This window comes from Homalodisca vitripennis, chromosome 4, assembly GCF_021130785.1.
Source record: "Homalodisca vitripennis isolate AUS2020 chromosome 4, UT_GWSS_2.1, whole genome shotgun sequence".
NCBI classification, from domain to species: domain Eukaryota; kingdom Metazoa; phylum Arthropoda; class Insecta; order Hemiptera; family Cicadellidae; genus Homalodisca; species Homalodisca vitripennis.
In genome coordinates, this window is record NC_060210.1 from 61,746,008 (window position 1) to 61,762,200 (window position 16,193).

Sequence of the window (16,193 nt, forward strand, 5' to 3'; positions counted from 1 at the left end):
TTTGTGATTCCACTTGCTAAAATCACCGATTCACTGGACTAGTTTGTTTCCTCGAATTGTAGTCACGGAGCAAATGGTTTGTTGAATAATGTTAATGCACAGTCCCTCCGTTTTTTTTTTGTTCCTTCATTTATTGTAAATATGCCATCTCACAATGTCTAAACAAACCAAATTCAATACTTTATATGTTCACATTCACAATTTAGTTCTTTAAGTAAAATAGTGGTTAGATTATTGAAATATGTGGCTGTGCTGTCATAACGAAATATTTACACAGAACAGTTAATTAACATTTAAAAGGCTCTTTCAATTAATACTTGGTAACTTACGAGACAAACATGGGATTTTCATCTGCTTTAGAGACCAGTGGGGCATAGCCCACAAAGATTTTCGAAATAAGAAAAGGCCAATATTCATCTCAGGGAACCTGAAAATGTACATGTAAAATTTTAGTACAATCGGTTGAATAGTTCATGCGTAAAAGCAAAACAAACAAAGGCACTTATACATTTATAATATTATTAGTATATAGGCCAATGTAGAGTATATAAGTATAGGATTTGAACTCAAAATCTTTTTGAGAAACACTATTTTTATTATGCACAATGACCTAGATAAATAATATTTAGCTTTTGCTACTACACAAACATTCCATTTATACAACACAGGCTCAGGATAGTAACAAACATCACCTGCCTAAAAAAAAATAAAACGTAATATATTATATAATAACCAGAACATTAACTATAAGATTAGGAAGAGTTTACACATCAACCAGTTCAGTGATGCATCCTAGCAAGCAACAGTACAACTACGTAGTAAAGTTTCATGGTGTAACAATCTTATCACAATGCTATTGTAGTGCTTCTATTATCGGCGGTTTATACTCATCTTAGCAAATCAAATAAAATTATTTATTGCATATGACTGTACAGATTGTTACAAAGGTAACCACAAATAGGTGCACTGTCATAGAATTTTGTATCCTAATATAATGAGACAAAAATAAAATGTGTTAAAACCTTGCTAAGATAATTGTTACATTAAAACAGACATAAAATATTACATTATTAAATTATTACATTAATGACATAAAACACATTGTTATGTATAACAGTAAAAACATGTTCCTACTTAGTATGTAGTTAAAACTTTTAGCATGTCGTCAGTACTGTATTAGGCTTTTTTCATTAACAGCTCTGTAAAAAAATGATATCAATTATTCAGTAAATAATTTATATGTGATTTCAAATTTAGGTTTTGATTAATAACTAATTACTCCCAAAAACGTACATGTATCATCTATATTACAATTAGTCTTATTAGTTCATTATAAGGATGAAGAGTTGTTTTTTTCTTATGTAATAAAGTCGGTAAAAGGTATACAATGCAATTATTTATCACACATTATTGTCAATCATAAAATAAAAATTGATTTCATATCAAACTAGTGTAAATAAATTCTCTAACTCTCTATAATAATTCAATTAAAGGTTTGCTAGATGAAAATATTCTTTTCTTGTGGTTGACAGCAATACAATTTTGTTCCATTACTGTGATTGGCAGTAAAGGCAACATTAAAAAATTTGACAAATAATTGCATTTCCTCATTAAAAGCTACTTGCCTATTTTTATGATAGTAAAGAAAAGGCCAGACTGTTTGTTGTTTTCAACAGATAAACTGCAAACTACAGGAAGAAATATTCTTCCTTATCACAAACCCCTATCTGTAGATAGGTGGTTATTTAGCAAACATCTTATCTTGTAAGTTGATAAGATAGGCTTATCAGTATCACAGTGCTGAATTAAAAAATCACTGTTGACTATAACAATGGCAGTGATAAACTTAAAAAAGTTCAGTATATCAAAAAGTAAACTGGTCCAATCTGAAATAAATTTAAACAAACAGGATAGTGATGAAGAAAGAGATGTCCAAATCAGGTTTCCTTGTTACTTTCTTGGTGCTGTAACCGAGATTTGAGATTGTAAAAATGTCACAGATTTCCTAATTTTTTTTAATCAACAATGCTTGTCCAGTATAGGTGTATTTTGTTTGTTTGGTAGTTCCTGATGCCTATTTCCAGCACTTGGACCACACTGGTCACCGCATTGATCGTTACGAGAGACCGGAGCTTGTGCTCGGCACCTATGAGTTTGTGGCCACCCGAGAGTACTGCAGGGTAAGCTCCACTTTTCGTGTGCTTTGTGGTTCGTAGTAATAGTTGAAGGTAATTTTTCATTAAATAAGTAAAAGTTCATGAAAGTTAGTCTGTTATAATTTAGTAAAACATTGGTTAGCAAATTTACTGCTAACTAAAATAATAAAATTACAGTTTCTAATATCATGGGACTTACAAAGTATTGGTGTAATAATTACTCTTGATGCTGCCACACATGTGTACCTCGGGCCAGTGGTGTCATCCTGTACATTCAGTGATTTGTAGTTTAGGTTTGAAGCTGAGCACATTGAAGTTGGTTGGCTTATTCTCATGTTATCAAACATTCACGATTACGCCTTAGATGACACCCAGCCTCTTAAAGATAAGGTGTAAATCTTCATTGAGTTTAGATCTCTGTAGTGTTATTAGTCGTTACGTATTAGTTAACCACAGTTGTTAAGAAATGGTAAATATGTGCTAAGCAGGTCTACACCTTTTTATCCATTATATTTCTTAAGCCCCCCATGTACTACTGGATTGGGTTCATTATTTCATCCAACTGGGTAGGTCGTGTTGTGATGGTCGAACTTTACTGCACCGGTGATACAAGTTACATATGTACCAGGTTGAATAGTATATGGGGAGAATTGCTGACCAAACATTTTTGAGTTCTAACTTCAAGAAAACCTGATACAGACTGATTTGTTGATCCAAGTTAGTGTAGTTGGGGTTTACTCTTATCCTTCATAAGTCAATTTAAATTACATGTAAGGGGGCTTTCTTAAAGTAATGAAAATAGAGATCCTAAATAAAAACATGTAAAATGTGAAACCCCTGAGTACCATCCTGTTTTACCCATTTACATAGTCAACAATAACGTAGATGCTTCAAGTAACGTGTGCTAGATATTATTCAAATGGTGGCAGAAGTGTATTATAACTGAAAAATAGTTACTTTGAAAAAACTTATAAATTTCTAAGATTGAATGAATATTTTTTTCCATAGGACGTTTTTATCAATAATTTTTGAACACCCCACTAAACTTGGTATGTAAGCGCTTTAAGTAAAATTTCAAACAAAAAGGTTTCATGTCACACATGTTGATTGGCAGAATGAACAGTTCCCGAAACCACCAGCCATGATCTTCATGATAGATGTCTCATACAACAACGTTAAGTCTGGCCTGGTGCACCTGCTCTGTGCCCAGATGAAGGACATCCTCCGAAATCTACCGCGCGAGCCGGGAGCTGACAAATCCTGCGTGCGTGTGGGCTTTGTTACTTACAACAACTCTGTTCATTTCTACAATGTTAAGGTCAGTAAAGTAATGGTCGTTAATTTCAAAGAGTTAATACTGATATTATTATAGCCTCTTGCTGCTTGGTAAACTCAATCATCAAACTGAGATTTGTTCTCACCATTGGTTGTACTCTGTTTCTTCACATTAAATGTAATTTTTAATTTTTCACGAAATTAAAATTTTGGTAGTATTTAATAACTAAAAGTATCAAAGAGCCCAGACAAAGCCTGATATAAAATTTTACCCTCATTTTCTCAATTGAAATTATTCTTTATAATTATGATATACAATGAAGTTAATTTCGAAACTTTATAAAGAGTACCTCCACATAATTTAGATACATATAAAAACATTTCATAATTTTTAAACTGGTGATAACGGTGTACTAATTGAACTTTAACAATAAAATAAATTTCTTGTATCTAATTTTGTATTTGAAAATGCCATTAAATGTCAAAATAAAAAATTTATATCTGCTAAAATATGTAAATTTTTCTAAGGAATTTCAATTTTGTTTCTGGTGCATTAACTTCCTCTGGGGTGTATTAATTTTGACTAGCAAACCTTAATTTAGCCTAGAATGAATTATTTTTTTAGCTATATGTTGAATCTGATATATGTGTTGTATTATCAAAGTTGTTCTGCTTTATGAGATCAATGATTTGTACCAATGTCCATTTGTTGCTTTCCAACAGGCATGCCTGGCCCAGCCTCAGATGATGGTGGTGGGAGATACGAATGAGATGTTCATGCCGCTGTTGGACGGGTTCCTGGTGGACCCACAAGAAAGCGAGGCCGTGATAGAGAGTCTCATGCAGCAGATACCCCAGATGTTTGCTGAGACCAGAGAGACTGACACCATTCTTGGACCTGTCATACAGGCTGGCATGGAGGCCCTCAAGGTAATACTAACACTGTAACACGTATATATCTGTTGGATGGGTTCCTGGTGGACCTGCAAGAGTGCGAAGCTGAGATGGAGAGTTTCATGCAGCAGACCCCAGATGTTTCCTGAAACCAGGGCGACTGACACCATCCTGTGACCTGTCATACAGAACCTCAGAGTTACACCAACACTAGCATGTATATCTGTGTGATCTGTAATTAATATACTTTCAGTACTATGATTCAAGAACCGATATTACATACATTTTTCAACTGCTTTTTTAAGTTCTCAACAAATCTAATACACTCATGAAATTCTTTCAATGAAATCTTACCTTCACTTTGGTTTATATTACTCATGGAGTAACAAAAGTTAAGAAAAAGGAGTTTAGAAATTTTTACAGGATAGCTACATTAAAAAAATATTACTCACTTCATTCATGATATTTTTTATGATAAGATACAATATTTTAATGCCTTCATAGTCTTACAGTTCCAAGAGTACCAAAATTCATTCCACTATATCGCAAAGGATTACCTGTATTAAAATTACAAAGAAAGGAATCAGGAAAAACTGGATTCTCTCTCCTCTCCTCTTCCCCTCTCCTTTTAAGAGCAAGCTGTGGAGAAACAACCTTAAGTTTTACTCAACAAAAACATTGTTAAGCCTCAAACTGAAGCCCTTATTTTGGTTATAAAATTATGGGAACTATCTAATTTGCAAGGTATGATTCATACACATTCAAATACTTTTTAATTATTTTTTCTTGTAAAGTGTATATTTTTCAATATTTAAAAGAATTACTAATAAGTTTGAGATTCACTAATAAAAATATTTGTTAAATTATGAAACATTTGGGTGCATATTAAGTAAGAGGCTCTTTGAGAATGTAAGTTGCTTTAATAAATAAGATTTACATAAGTTTTACAGCTTTTTTCTTTTATACATTTGGTATAATAACTCCTAGATTATTTTTCAACATATTTAACATTTAAATTTAAGCAGTTATGGTTTGTAGGTACAAGCATTTCAATACCTAATGAATCAAATTGTGTCACCTATACATGTAACTCATCCTGGCGTTTTTCATGACATTACGGTGTGACCCCACTCATTGATTAGCTTTTTAGTTCGAAAATCGACATTAGAAACTCATGTTTCTTTGCCAGTGACTATTTGGTTAAGAAATTTGTCATCTTCTTAGTTAAACTGGTACAATTTTCTTTGTTTTGGGTTCATCAAGCAAGTGTACCCATTGGGCGCAAAACTTACAATATCCAAGTTTCTCAGTTACAATTTCATAAGTTAGAGTTTTGTTAAGAATGTTTTGAAAGATCTTACCTTGAACTGTCCCAAACCAAATGATTGATTTGTTTGACAAGGTCTTCAGTAACCAAAGGGATATGGCCTCCTCGCTTTTCATTGTGAACATTACTCTTTCTTAACAAATCTCCTTGCACAAAACACAATTGAATTGATGAATTTTCACCAGTTGTATTTTCTTAACCAAAAGACATAAATGTCGCTTTGCATTTCACAGTCAGCAGGAGAGTTGATTGCGCTAACCATTTTGAACATTTTTTGAACGTTTATAATACTTAAAATGGTATACCAAACTTCACTATGACACTACCAGATGAGTACTGAACTTAGGAACACATCACCAGTCAGCTCGTGCCACTACCCCTCACCTGTTTGGCAATCAAATGGCTCTGTAACTTACTTTCTGAATGACCCTCATGTCTTAATTAAATTAAAACATATGCACAATTTCATGACCAAAAATAAGGGTGTAAAAGAGTTTGAGATTTAACAATATTTATATGGTGTTAGAATCAAAATGATAATCAGTCAGCCGGCTCTTAAACCTCTCTCTAAATGTCAACTAACGATCCATCCATTCCATCGAAATAATCTTTGTGCCATGTATTGAGGTCATTCATGCTTAAAGCAGCTTTAAAACATTATAAAATGTTAAAATCACCTGGCAGGCACAAGTGGCTTTTGCTCTAAGTCACATCTCAACGTACACCTCCATGTTGTTTGTTTCCATTGTAATGGATGATGGGGTGTGAACAGGCAGCAGAGTGTTCTGGCAAGCTGCTAATCTTCCACACTTCCCTGCCCACTGCAGAGGCTCCAGGCAAACTGAAGAACAGAGATGACCGCAAACTGTTGGCGACTGAAAAGGAAAAAACAGTCCTCAGTATGTGTTTTAGTTATTTCATTTATATTGTTTGTAAATCTCATTATAAATTACTATAGGAGTAATGTTTTACCAATTTCAATTAAGTAGAACCTCATTTCAACTATCATTGTGACAGTCATTTAACTCCTTAAATGTAGACAACTTTTTGTCAGAGTCTATTTAGAAAAACCACAAAAATCTGCACTTTTATTGATAAAAATGATGTTGTATATTATAATTGTTTTCATAAAAGAATATTTTTTCCAATTTGAAAATTTCTAATTCAATTTATGTTCCTGTGATATACTATTTAATTGTGTAGATATTACAGAACTAAATCAAAATTTGCATTTATTACTACAGTAATACTAATTGTTAAGTATTACTCTTTATCTTAGGAATTCAATTATCATTTATCTATCCCATAGATATGTTTATTGGTTATCTTAGTATCTTAGAATTCCTGTTTATTCTGTATTAGTTAAAAAATATTCATAGGGGTAAATCAGTTTTCGGTGCCTCTTGATCTCATTGGTATATACCCAGAACCTACAGTAGGGTGATATACAACAACAGTTGATTACTGGGTATTTATTACCTAGTAAAGATTACCTTTTTAGATTACATAATTGTTACCTGGCTTGTTTAAGACATTTTGGTGGCATTGTATTAATCAATTTATTTATTACTGAACACACAATGAAGGTGGAGGCAAAAATAATTCTAAATCTTAAAACTAGCAACATTTTAAGCTAGTAGAGTTTATTAAAAATATTGTATTCAGTATCTAATGGGGTTCACAAGTCTATTAAAGGTTATATTAAAATAAATATATTTAATTAGAACCCTTTAAATGTCACTATAATTGATAAGGAAAATTGCATTACATAACTATTAGTTAAAAAAACCAATTTTTATAATTTCATAAAGTATACTTATTTTCATCTTGATACCACCAAAGGATCAGGTTCACTCGTTAGTAAGCTTTGCTTAACTCTGCACTGTCTCTAAACGTGACCGAGACGGGACAATGTGAGTGATTTAGTACAACTAGCAAATGAACTTCCTGTTGAATATCAAATCAACAGCGAAGACATTTGTGATTGGTCCAATCAGGATGTACAAATGGAGATCACTGATGAAGCAATTATCGATGTGGTACTTAATGATAAATATTGTGGTTAGTGGAAATGGTATACTACTGGAAATAAGTAAGAAACAGTTAAAATCAGATTTATAATCTGAACTTTACTGAACATATTCTGAGAGAAATTTAAGTCAGAATCTAAAATATTTTGACTAAGCTTGTTGCTAGTTACAAATAAAACACAAATGGAGTAAGATTTAAAATCAGATTTAAAACAAAAACAGGATTGAAATAAAATATTTTGAATGTGCCTATTTCTAGTTTTAATTTTTTATAAAATATTATTATACTATTTAGAATCATCGATGGTGGACTTAATTAAGTTTTATTCTCACTAAATTAATGTAATTTAGTTGTAAGTAATTACAATGTTAGTTTGATTATATGTCTTATTTCAAGTATGTTATTGCCAGATCCCCAGAACAACTTCTATAACAATCTGGGTCAGGATTGTGTGAGTGCTGGGTGTAGTGTGGATCTGTTTGTTCTCAATAACTCCTTCGTGGACCTTGCCACCATTGGTCAGATCTGCCGACTCACTGGCGGAGAGGTCTTCAAGTACACCTACTTCCAGGTATCTAGTTTTGCAATAGTCTTTCTTATATTTTACTGTAAAATAACTTGTGAAATGGAAAATGCAAAGAACAAAATATATCAAAACTGCATTAATTTTCCAACTTGTCAATTGACATTTTTTTCAAGACATTTATCTACCATACTACAGTTTTCATTGATACAATGTTAAATACATGTAAGCTTGTGATTCTTAAGTTTGTATGTTCCTTTTTGGTACCATCTCCTATCGTACTGGATGGAATATATATTATGACTGCAGAGGTCTGCAGTGCACTGACAATTTCAATTCAGTCTGTAAACAGAGTGAAAAGACAAACATTATAAATCAGATTGTTTTTTAAACATGAGTTTATACTTTACTATACAGGGTGTTTGAAAAGTATGGGTACGGCTTAATATTTTAATAACCATAGCAGATAACATCTATAAACTTTGTACAGTGTCATATGGCTATGTAAACTATTTTTCCTTGCTATTACCATGACATGCCAACCATGGGGGGACGGCCCACAGAGGAAAACATGGAAATCTTAAATTGAAGCATGGGTCGAGTGATACCTCATTTGAAAGAGCTCACTTAGTAGAGTTGAATGCCGCAAACCGCATCTCAAAAGGTTTATCCAATCAAAAATGGCGGGTTGTTTTAGGTACACATTGTGAGGTACATTATGCGCTGCCATTTCTGACTGGATCGTCGTATTCTGCTGCGGTTGGCGGCGTTTCACTATACTAACCAATGTGTTTTCACTGACTTTTTTTAATTAGCAAATTATGTCATAAATTTATAATACAATAAATAAAACACAATAAATACCAATGTTTTTTTAGTTTTATTTATTGTGTTCCAATTTATGACATAATTTGCTAATTAAAAAAAGTCAGTGAAAACACATTGGTTAGTAGAGTGAAACGCCGCCAACCGCAGCAGAATACGACGATCCAGTCAGAAATGGCAGCGCATAATGTACTTCACAATGTGTACCTAAAACAACCCGCCATTTCTGATTGGATAAACCTTTTGAGATGCGGTTTGCGGCATTCAATTCACTAAGTGAGCTCTTTCAAATGAGGTATCACTCGACCCATGCTTCAATTTAAGATTTCCATGTTTTCCTCTGTGGGCCGTCCCCCCATGGTTGGCATGTCATGGTAATAGCAAGGAAAAATAGTTTACATAGCCATATGACACTGTGCAAAGTTTATAGATGTTATCTCCTATGGGTTTAAAAATATTAAGCCGTACCCATACTTTTCAAACACCCTGTATGTGCTGCAGGCTAATATAGATGGAGAGAGGCTGATAGCTGATATCAAATACAATGTGGGACGGCCAATCGTGTTCGATGCCATCATGAGAGTGAGGACTTCCACTGGTGTTAGGCCCACGGACTTCTTTGGCCACTTTTTCATGTCGAACACCACTGATATGGAACTGGCTTCCATTGATTGTGATAAGGTGAGTAATAAATAGGAATCAATTTTTAAGATTTGTTTGAAAAATGTGATCATGTAAAACATAGTTCTTCTTGTTTGTAACAATCAATATGGTCAAAAAACCATTTACTTAATTTTAGCTAATTATTAATTGTCAAGAAATCACTGTTGTGTCATTTGTGACTCCTCGGGACTTTTATGTTAATTCCTACTCTATGGTCTGATAAACAAAATAAGTCACTGTCCTACCCTATTTTCTATTTTGCATTGTTTCCTATTTATTTATAATAATAGAAACTAATGAATAGGGTCACTAAATGGTTTCAAATCTTCTAAGACATTGTTGTATTTAACACTTATACTCTAGAATTTTAAATAAGAACCATAGTGTATTGCTTATAGAGAATACTAATAAAGTAAAAACTATATATTTACAAAGGTAATTAAAACTCGTGTAACTTTAATGGATTCTGCCAAACTACATGTGAGAAGTTTGTCCATTGGTATATAACACATTTTATAATTATTGGGTGTAGAATTTGTGAAGCATTGATAAACTGTTGTGTACAGGCAGTCGCACTAGAGATCAAACACGACGACAAGTTAACAGAGGAGGAGGGAGTGTTTGTCCAAGTGGCTTTGCTACATACATCCTGTAGTGGCCAGAGACGGATACGTATCCTGAACCTTTCACTAAAAACCTGCAGCCAGATGGCTGACCTGTACCGGGCTTGTGAGCTTGACACCATTGTAAACTTTTTCGCCAAACAAGGTATCCTGTCACTTAAGCTCTGTTTTATTTTAGAAGGATGTTAAAATGTTCTTCACTCTTGTTACTATTCACTGCAGAATATTCAGTTTTCTGTAATACACAAACTTACATAGGTTTATTACCTTTTTGTCCAGGGGATTCTAGTTAATTCAATTAAAATAACTATCTGAAATTTTGTAAGATCTAAGGCTACACTGTTTTACTGTTGCCAAAATGTCTGATGCAGTAACAACTGACAGAGAACAAACATTCTTTAAAAAATGTTAGTTACATGTATGGAGTTTTAAGAACATTGTTTAGTAATTCATTCCGAAGTTTAAGAATCCTCTTTGTATATTCAGACTTGATAATCCATAGTTCACTATAACAATCTTCAGAACCACAGACCATACCACAGAAAGAGAGATTACTGGTTTCAAGTTTGGTTACCATTGAAATACGTATCACCCCTATTACTGAATTTACAACCTTTGGGGTGTAACAGTATATTAATGGTTGGTAGACAGTCCAGAAAGTGCCCTTTGTATGTGAAAACAGTTCCGTGAGTAAGAATTGCAAGTACAGTCTACAAATGCAAAAATACATTTGGTTAAAGATTGTGCAACTTGCTACTATTTATTGTCTAGGTGGGGAAATAATATTTTTGTGTATCTTCATGTATGTAGAACTGAGAGCTGGAGGAACTGTCATCTAGAAGTAATTTTAATGTGATCATTAATATGTTCACTACTAAGCACCAGATATGTTTAGTACTAGGTCCACTCCCACAGACCTTGGACACAATTTTATTTTATTACATCAACATAGTTCATAATAATCTCAAATGTATATTACCAACGTAAAAAAAACATGTATTTGTACTTTTTTGTGTTATGAACTTTTTAAGGTTCCACATATTTGTGTCCCTTTAGCCAAAGAATTCAAAATATTAAATTTTTACTATGGGCTAAATATTGCACATTTACGACATTAAAGTTTTCTCATTTATGATAATTACAAGAAAGATGTTACAAGGTCATTTTCAATTTATAAATATGAATGACATGTCAGTTCTTGTTGACAAGTAATGTTAGTAACATATCTAAAGTTTAAATCTTAACTTAAATCTAAAGTTATTTAAAGTAACATATCATCAAATCCTCAGAACAAGTGACTTAAACCTGTGGCAGAAATCCCTGTATAGTAAAATCTGTAAAAGTGCAACTTCTGTTCTTGCAATTTAGCAAACTGGATAGTTCAAAATAATTGAAAACCATTAATCTCTCTGTGTTAAAAAAAATGGTCAGTGGGTATACAATTTTATATTCTATTTTAAGCCAACTCAGTGTCTTTGAAAAATAATTAAATTTTCTGATATCCTAGAAGGGGCTTACCTTTTTGCTGACAACATTGTCACTGATGTTAATCCTTTGATTAGTAATCCCACAACAAATTTGGGTGCGCCCTACAGTAATCCCGATACCTGTGCAGGGAGCATTATGGTGCTAAACAGCTTTCACAATAATTCAAATGTGATCTAGACACACTTTTTAGGGCACTCTTACTGAGGAAAAACCTACCAGTCAAAGGATTAATAGCCAGCTTTTGCCCTGTTGACTCATTAAAATCTTTAATTATTAATTGTTTCAGTATGGTTAGTTTAAATAATGTTTTGTGTTCAGCATTGTACAGGCTACGAGAGAACCCACCCAAGCAGGTTAAAGACTCACTGGTGAACCGCTGTGCAATGATGTTGGCATGTTACCGCAAGAACTGTGCTTCACCCAGCTCTGCTGGACAGCTCATACTGCCTGAGTGCATGAAGCTGCTGCCCCTCTACATCAGCTGTGTGCTCAAAAGTGATGCCATCTCAGGAGGTGAGTCAGCCGTTATAGGTTGGAGTATGCATCTCAGCACAGTGTAGAATAAAAGATTAATAAGTTACTAAAGTGCAACCAGGTTAATTCAATCCTTAAGTTAGCGGTTAACAACAAATTAGAACAGTACTTTCTCAGTACGGATCTTGCATAAATATTATATGAGTGGGGAACTGTAAAATAATGCACCTTAATACTGCCTTGTTTATTTTAATAATCCTGGTATAGAAATAAAGTATAGTGTACATAACTAATTTCCAATTGACAAAAACTAAAATTACAATAACTGCACCACGGTTTTTACATGTTAGAAATATTAAGGGACTAGGAGAAGATGTGTAACTATCCATTATTAAAAAAATCATTCAAATCAATCATATTTTACTTTATCTTAGTTTGTATAACCATTTTAAGTGAAAAGAGTGTTTAATTCTTTACATTTTGTATAATAATGTGTCATTATAGTCATTCTTAAAATTATGTGTAACTACCTTTTTAAAGTTAGGTAGTACTTTTAATATATTTTTAGTAAATATATTATTTATCTTTCACTTTGTCTCCCTCCTTGTTGAGGACATAAGAAACAAAAATGTTTAAATTAAAGTATAAGTTTGATATTGTCAATTTTTAAGCTATTATTACATCTTATGTGAGAGTCTCAACATTGTGATGTTTTATTTTATTTAACTACTGTAATATGTTGAAATAACTAAATTTAAAAACCACAAAACTTCAATACTTAATTTTTTAGGCTTTTTACAGGAAGGCATTTCAAGAAAGTAACATTATGCACTTACATAAAAATGTAAAGTTTCTGATTCAAACACTCCAAAAGTGATATTTTAGCTACATTAAACTTACATTTTGAAAAATAATTTCTTGTGTAAACAAGGTAATTACAAAAATTGTAATAAAGCTAAATGTTTAACTTGTGATATTCTGAAGAAATTTGTTTTGTTCAAGTCTTTAAGATGAAAAAAATTCAATATATTTTTCTCTATAAAAATGACTATTACAGTTTAAAGGAGGTAGGTAATATGACCAATGAATTTTTAACTATTCAGGTCTGAAGATAAACTGAATGAAACTTCCATAAATCGATTCAAAAATTGGTATAAACAGTGATGATTTCAGTGTTACAATGTTGTAACTTGAAAGTCAAAACTCTCTTTCAGTTCTGAGTGGACGTTGGCTTGCAGGTCTATTGTTCCGTGAAGACGGACTGCTGCTACATCAGCGTAAGAAATGATCCTTACCTGCTGTGTAGACTTTTGTCCAAACAGTTAAAAAAAGTTATTCTTTGTGTTTAGCTTCTAGTATCAAAACAAGCTTTACACTATTTTGAGGCCTCTTCATAGTATTGTAAATATTATATTTTAAAATGTAAAGTTTGGGGATTTTTGTGTTACCTTTAGAAAATAATTTTCCTGTGAATAGTTTTTAGTAATACATTTCCTGTTGTTTTAAATTTTTTACAATATTTAATTAAGTTGACATTCTTGTAAAATATAACCCTGCACATGTACTTAGAAATTGCTATTATTTTGTACGGTATGCCTCTTTTGTTTTAAGATAAAAGTAATTTTACTTTTGTATGACCTAACAAATGCATTTTTGTACAGGTTCAGACATGACTATTGATGACCGAGCATTTGTCATGTATGCAGTCAACATCATGGACATTCCCAATTCTGTAGTGTATTTCTACCCAAGACTCATTCCCCTCCACGACATCGACTTGGACTCTTCCGACATTCCATTACCAGTACGGTGTTCGGCCGAGAAACTGCGGGACGATGGAGCTTACTTGCTAGGTCAGTAGAGTATTATTAGTTAGTTTTTATTAGTAGCCATGTTATAGATAAATGTATGTATTAATCTACTCAAGTATAGGTTATTCTTGAAACGTTTGAAAATCAAATATGAACATCAATAATGCAAATTCATAAGTCACAATGCAGTCTATATGATTTAAATTAACTTATGCTAAAGTGTTTTATTTTTATATAGTACTTGCTCTTTTAATATTTACTTTTAGTACCTTTTTATATTCATGTGTACTCTATATTGCTGTACTATAATATTTTTCTATTGTAAATTAACCGAATGAAATCAAGTTAGTGATCATTTTTAGTCACTTTTACTTTAGTTTCTTATTTAATATGAAAAATTCCATCCAGTTTTTAACAAATTATAACAAAAAGTGTTCAGATGATTATTGGTTAAAAAAATAAGGTGAGTCACTCAAATTCATCTTTTATATCCTTCATTTCCTTATTTCTTTTTTTGTGAGTAAAAGGAGACACTATTTTTTACTTGTTGAAATATTTGTTCTCAAGCAGTGGTATAATGTAAAATTGATGTTGCAGATAATGGCATCCACATGTTCTTATGGTTCGGGATGGGGCTGGCACCGGAATGGGTGCAGGCAGTGTTCGGAGTGCCCACCTCTGCTCAGATTAACACGGATGACACCAAATTGCCAGATCTGGACAATCCTTTGTCACAGAGGATACGAGAACTTATAGCTATTGTCAGGCTTGAGAGGCATCGCTTCATGAGGGTAATTATTCTTGCATCTTCACTATCTAGGCTTTCCTTTAGAAAGTTTTGTTGAAGACCGATCCTGTGCTATTTATTTAAAAAATATTCCAGTTATCTCTCATCATCCTTCTGCATTACTACCATTTATTTATTAGAATCTAAAAGAATTAATATTTTCTTCCCCCTGATAGCCAACTTATGTTTTCATGTAAGATGCAGAAATTATAACATAATTGAAAAACAAGTTAACATCTTTGTAATTTTTTAAAGCTACAAGTTATATATATATATATTTTTGTATTTTTTAGCTTTAAGTCACTCTTGCTGACATAGTAATAAGATTTTCTATGTTAGGAATTAATAGTAAAGAAGGGCACCCTGTTATCTTCAAACAACTCAGTTCTCGTCACATGTAACTAAAAATATCTCAAGATCAAAGTTTTTAACCAATAAGAATTGAAAATATTGTAATATTAAGTTATTTGTTAATATTAATGACTAAAGAGGGCAACAAGCCAGGTTTTAACATCAAAAGTTAGAAGAGGAGAGCAGGCTTGGCTTTACCAGATTGGAAAGTATACCTCTTCTTATTCATAAAGTGCATTCTTTTTTTATGTCTCTGCGAAAAATAGTAGGAATATCCGTCCAGTTTGGTAAATATAAGGCTGCCCTTCCCACCTTATCTAAATTCTGTAGTTACAATTTAAATACTATTCTTAGTTATTATTTTATATAGGAATCAGTACTGAATTCAGATTAAAAAAAAAATTGGTATCAGTTTCAGAATAAATATATTTAATACTGGAATAAAAATTGTGAAACAATTTGTTTTGAAATTGGGGTATATTCTTATTTTATTGTAAAAAATAAAATAGGAATTTCAATGAAATTTTGTTGTAATTGCCTCATTATAAGTTTTAACCCTTCGAGCTGTCGCTAATTTTGACGGTACGAGAAGTGCATAAAGTGTGGATGTCGTTAATTTTGACGTTTCATATTTCAATAACATTTTATATAGTACAAGGTTATTTTTGCCAAATAACCAGATAGCTGTATTCAATAGGTTCCAGACTATCAATAAATATGAGTTTTATGTTATTTCCCTACTCTTTGATCTGTGAAACATATGTTGTGTGGTACTTATCAGGAGGCCACTATTTTTGGACGAGTTTTCCTTATTGGCGATAAAATAAATTACAGTATAAAAAAGAACAGACTTTCTTTAACCTATTTTGAAATTTAGAAATTATTATGACAATCAATGAAAACAAAAACTAAAAGAACAGCCTTTTGTTATTTGAAAGTGACAGGTGGTTTTATTATTTGAATTT

General features: G+C 32.3%; 1 protein-coding gene across 1 annotated transcript in view; it reads left to right on the forward strand.

Moving 5' to 3' along the window:
* Positions 1-16,193, forward strand: part of LOC124359367 (protein transport protein Sec24C) — a 35,869-nt gene that overhangs the window by 17,688 nt on the left and 1,988 nt on the right. The window contains exons 8-17 of the mRNA XM_046812058.1: positions 2,065-2,180; positions 3,271-3,474; positions 4,155-4,361; positions 6,425-6,551; positions 8,094-8,254; positions 9,533-9,712; positions 10,261-10,462; positions 12,124-12,318; positions 13,941-14,132; positions 14,688-14,881. Coding sequence (XP_046668014.1) covers positions 2,065-2,180; positions 3,271-3,474; positions 4,155-4,361; positions 6,425-6,551; positions 8,094-8,254; positions 9,533-9,712; positions 10,261-10,462; positions 12,124-12,318; positions 13,941-14,132; positions 14,688-14,881 — 1,778 coding nt within the window. The remainder of the gene's footprint in view (positions 1-2,064; positions 2,181-3,270; positions 3,475-4,154; positions 4,362-6,424; positions 6,552-8,093; positions 8,255-9,532; positions 9,713-10,260; positions 10,463-12,123; positions 12,319-13,940; positions 14,133-14,687; positions 14,882-16,193) is intronic.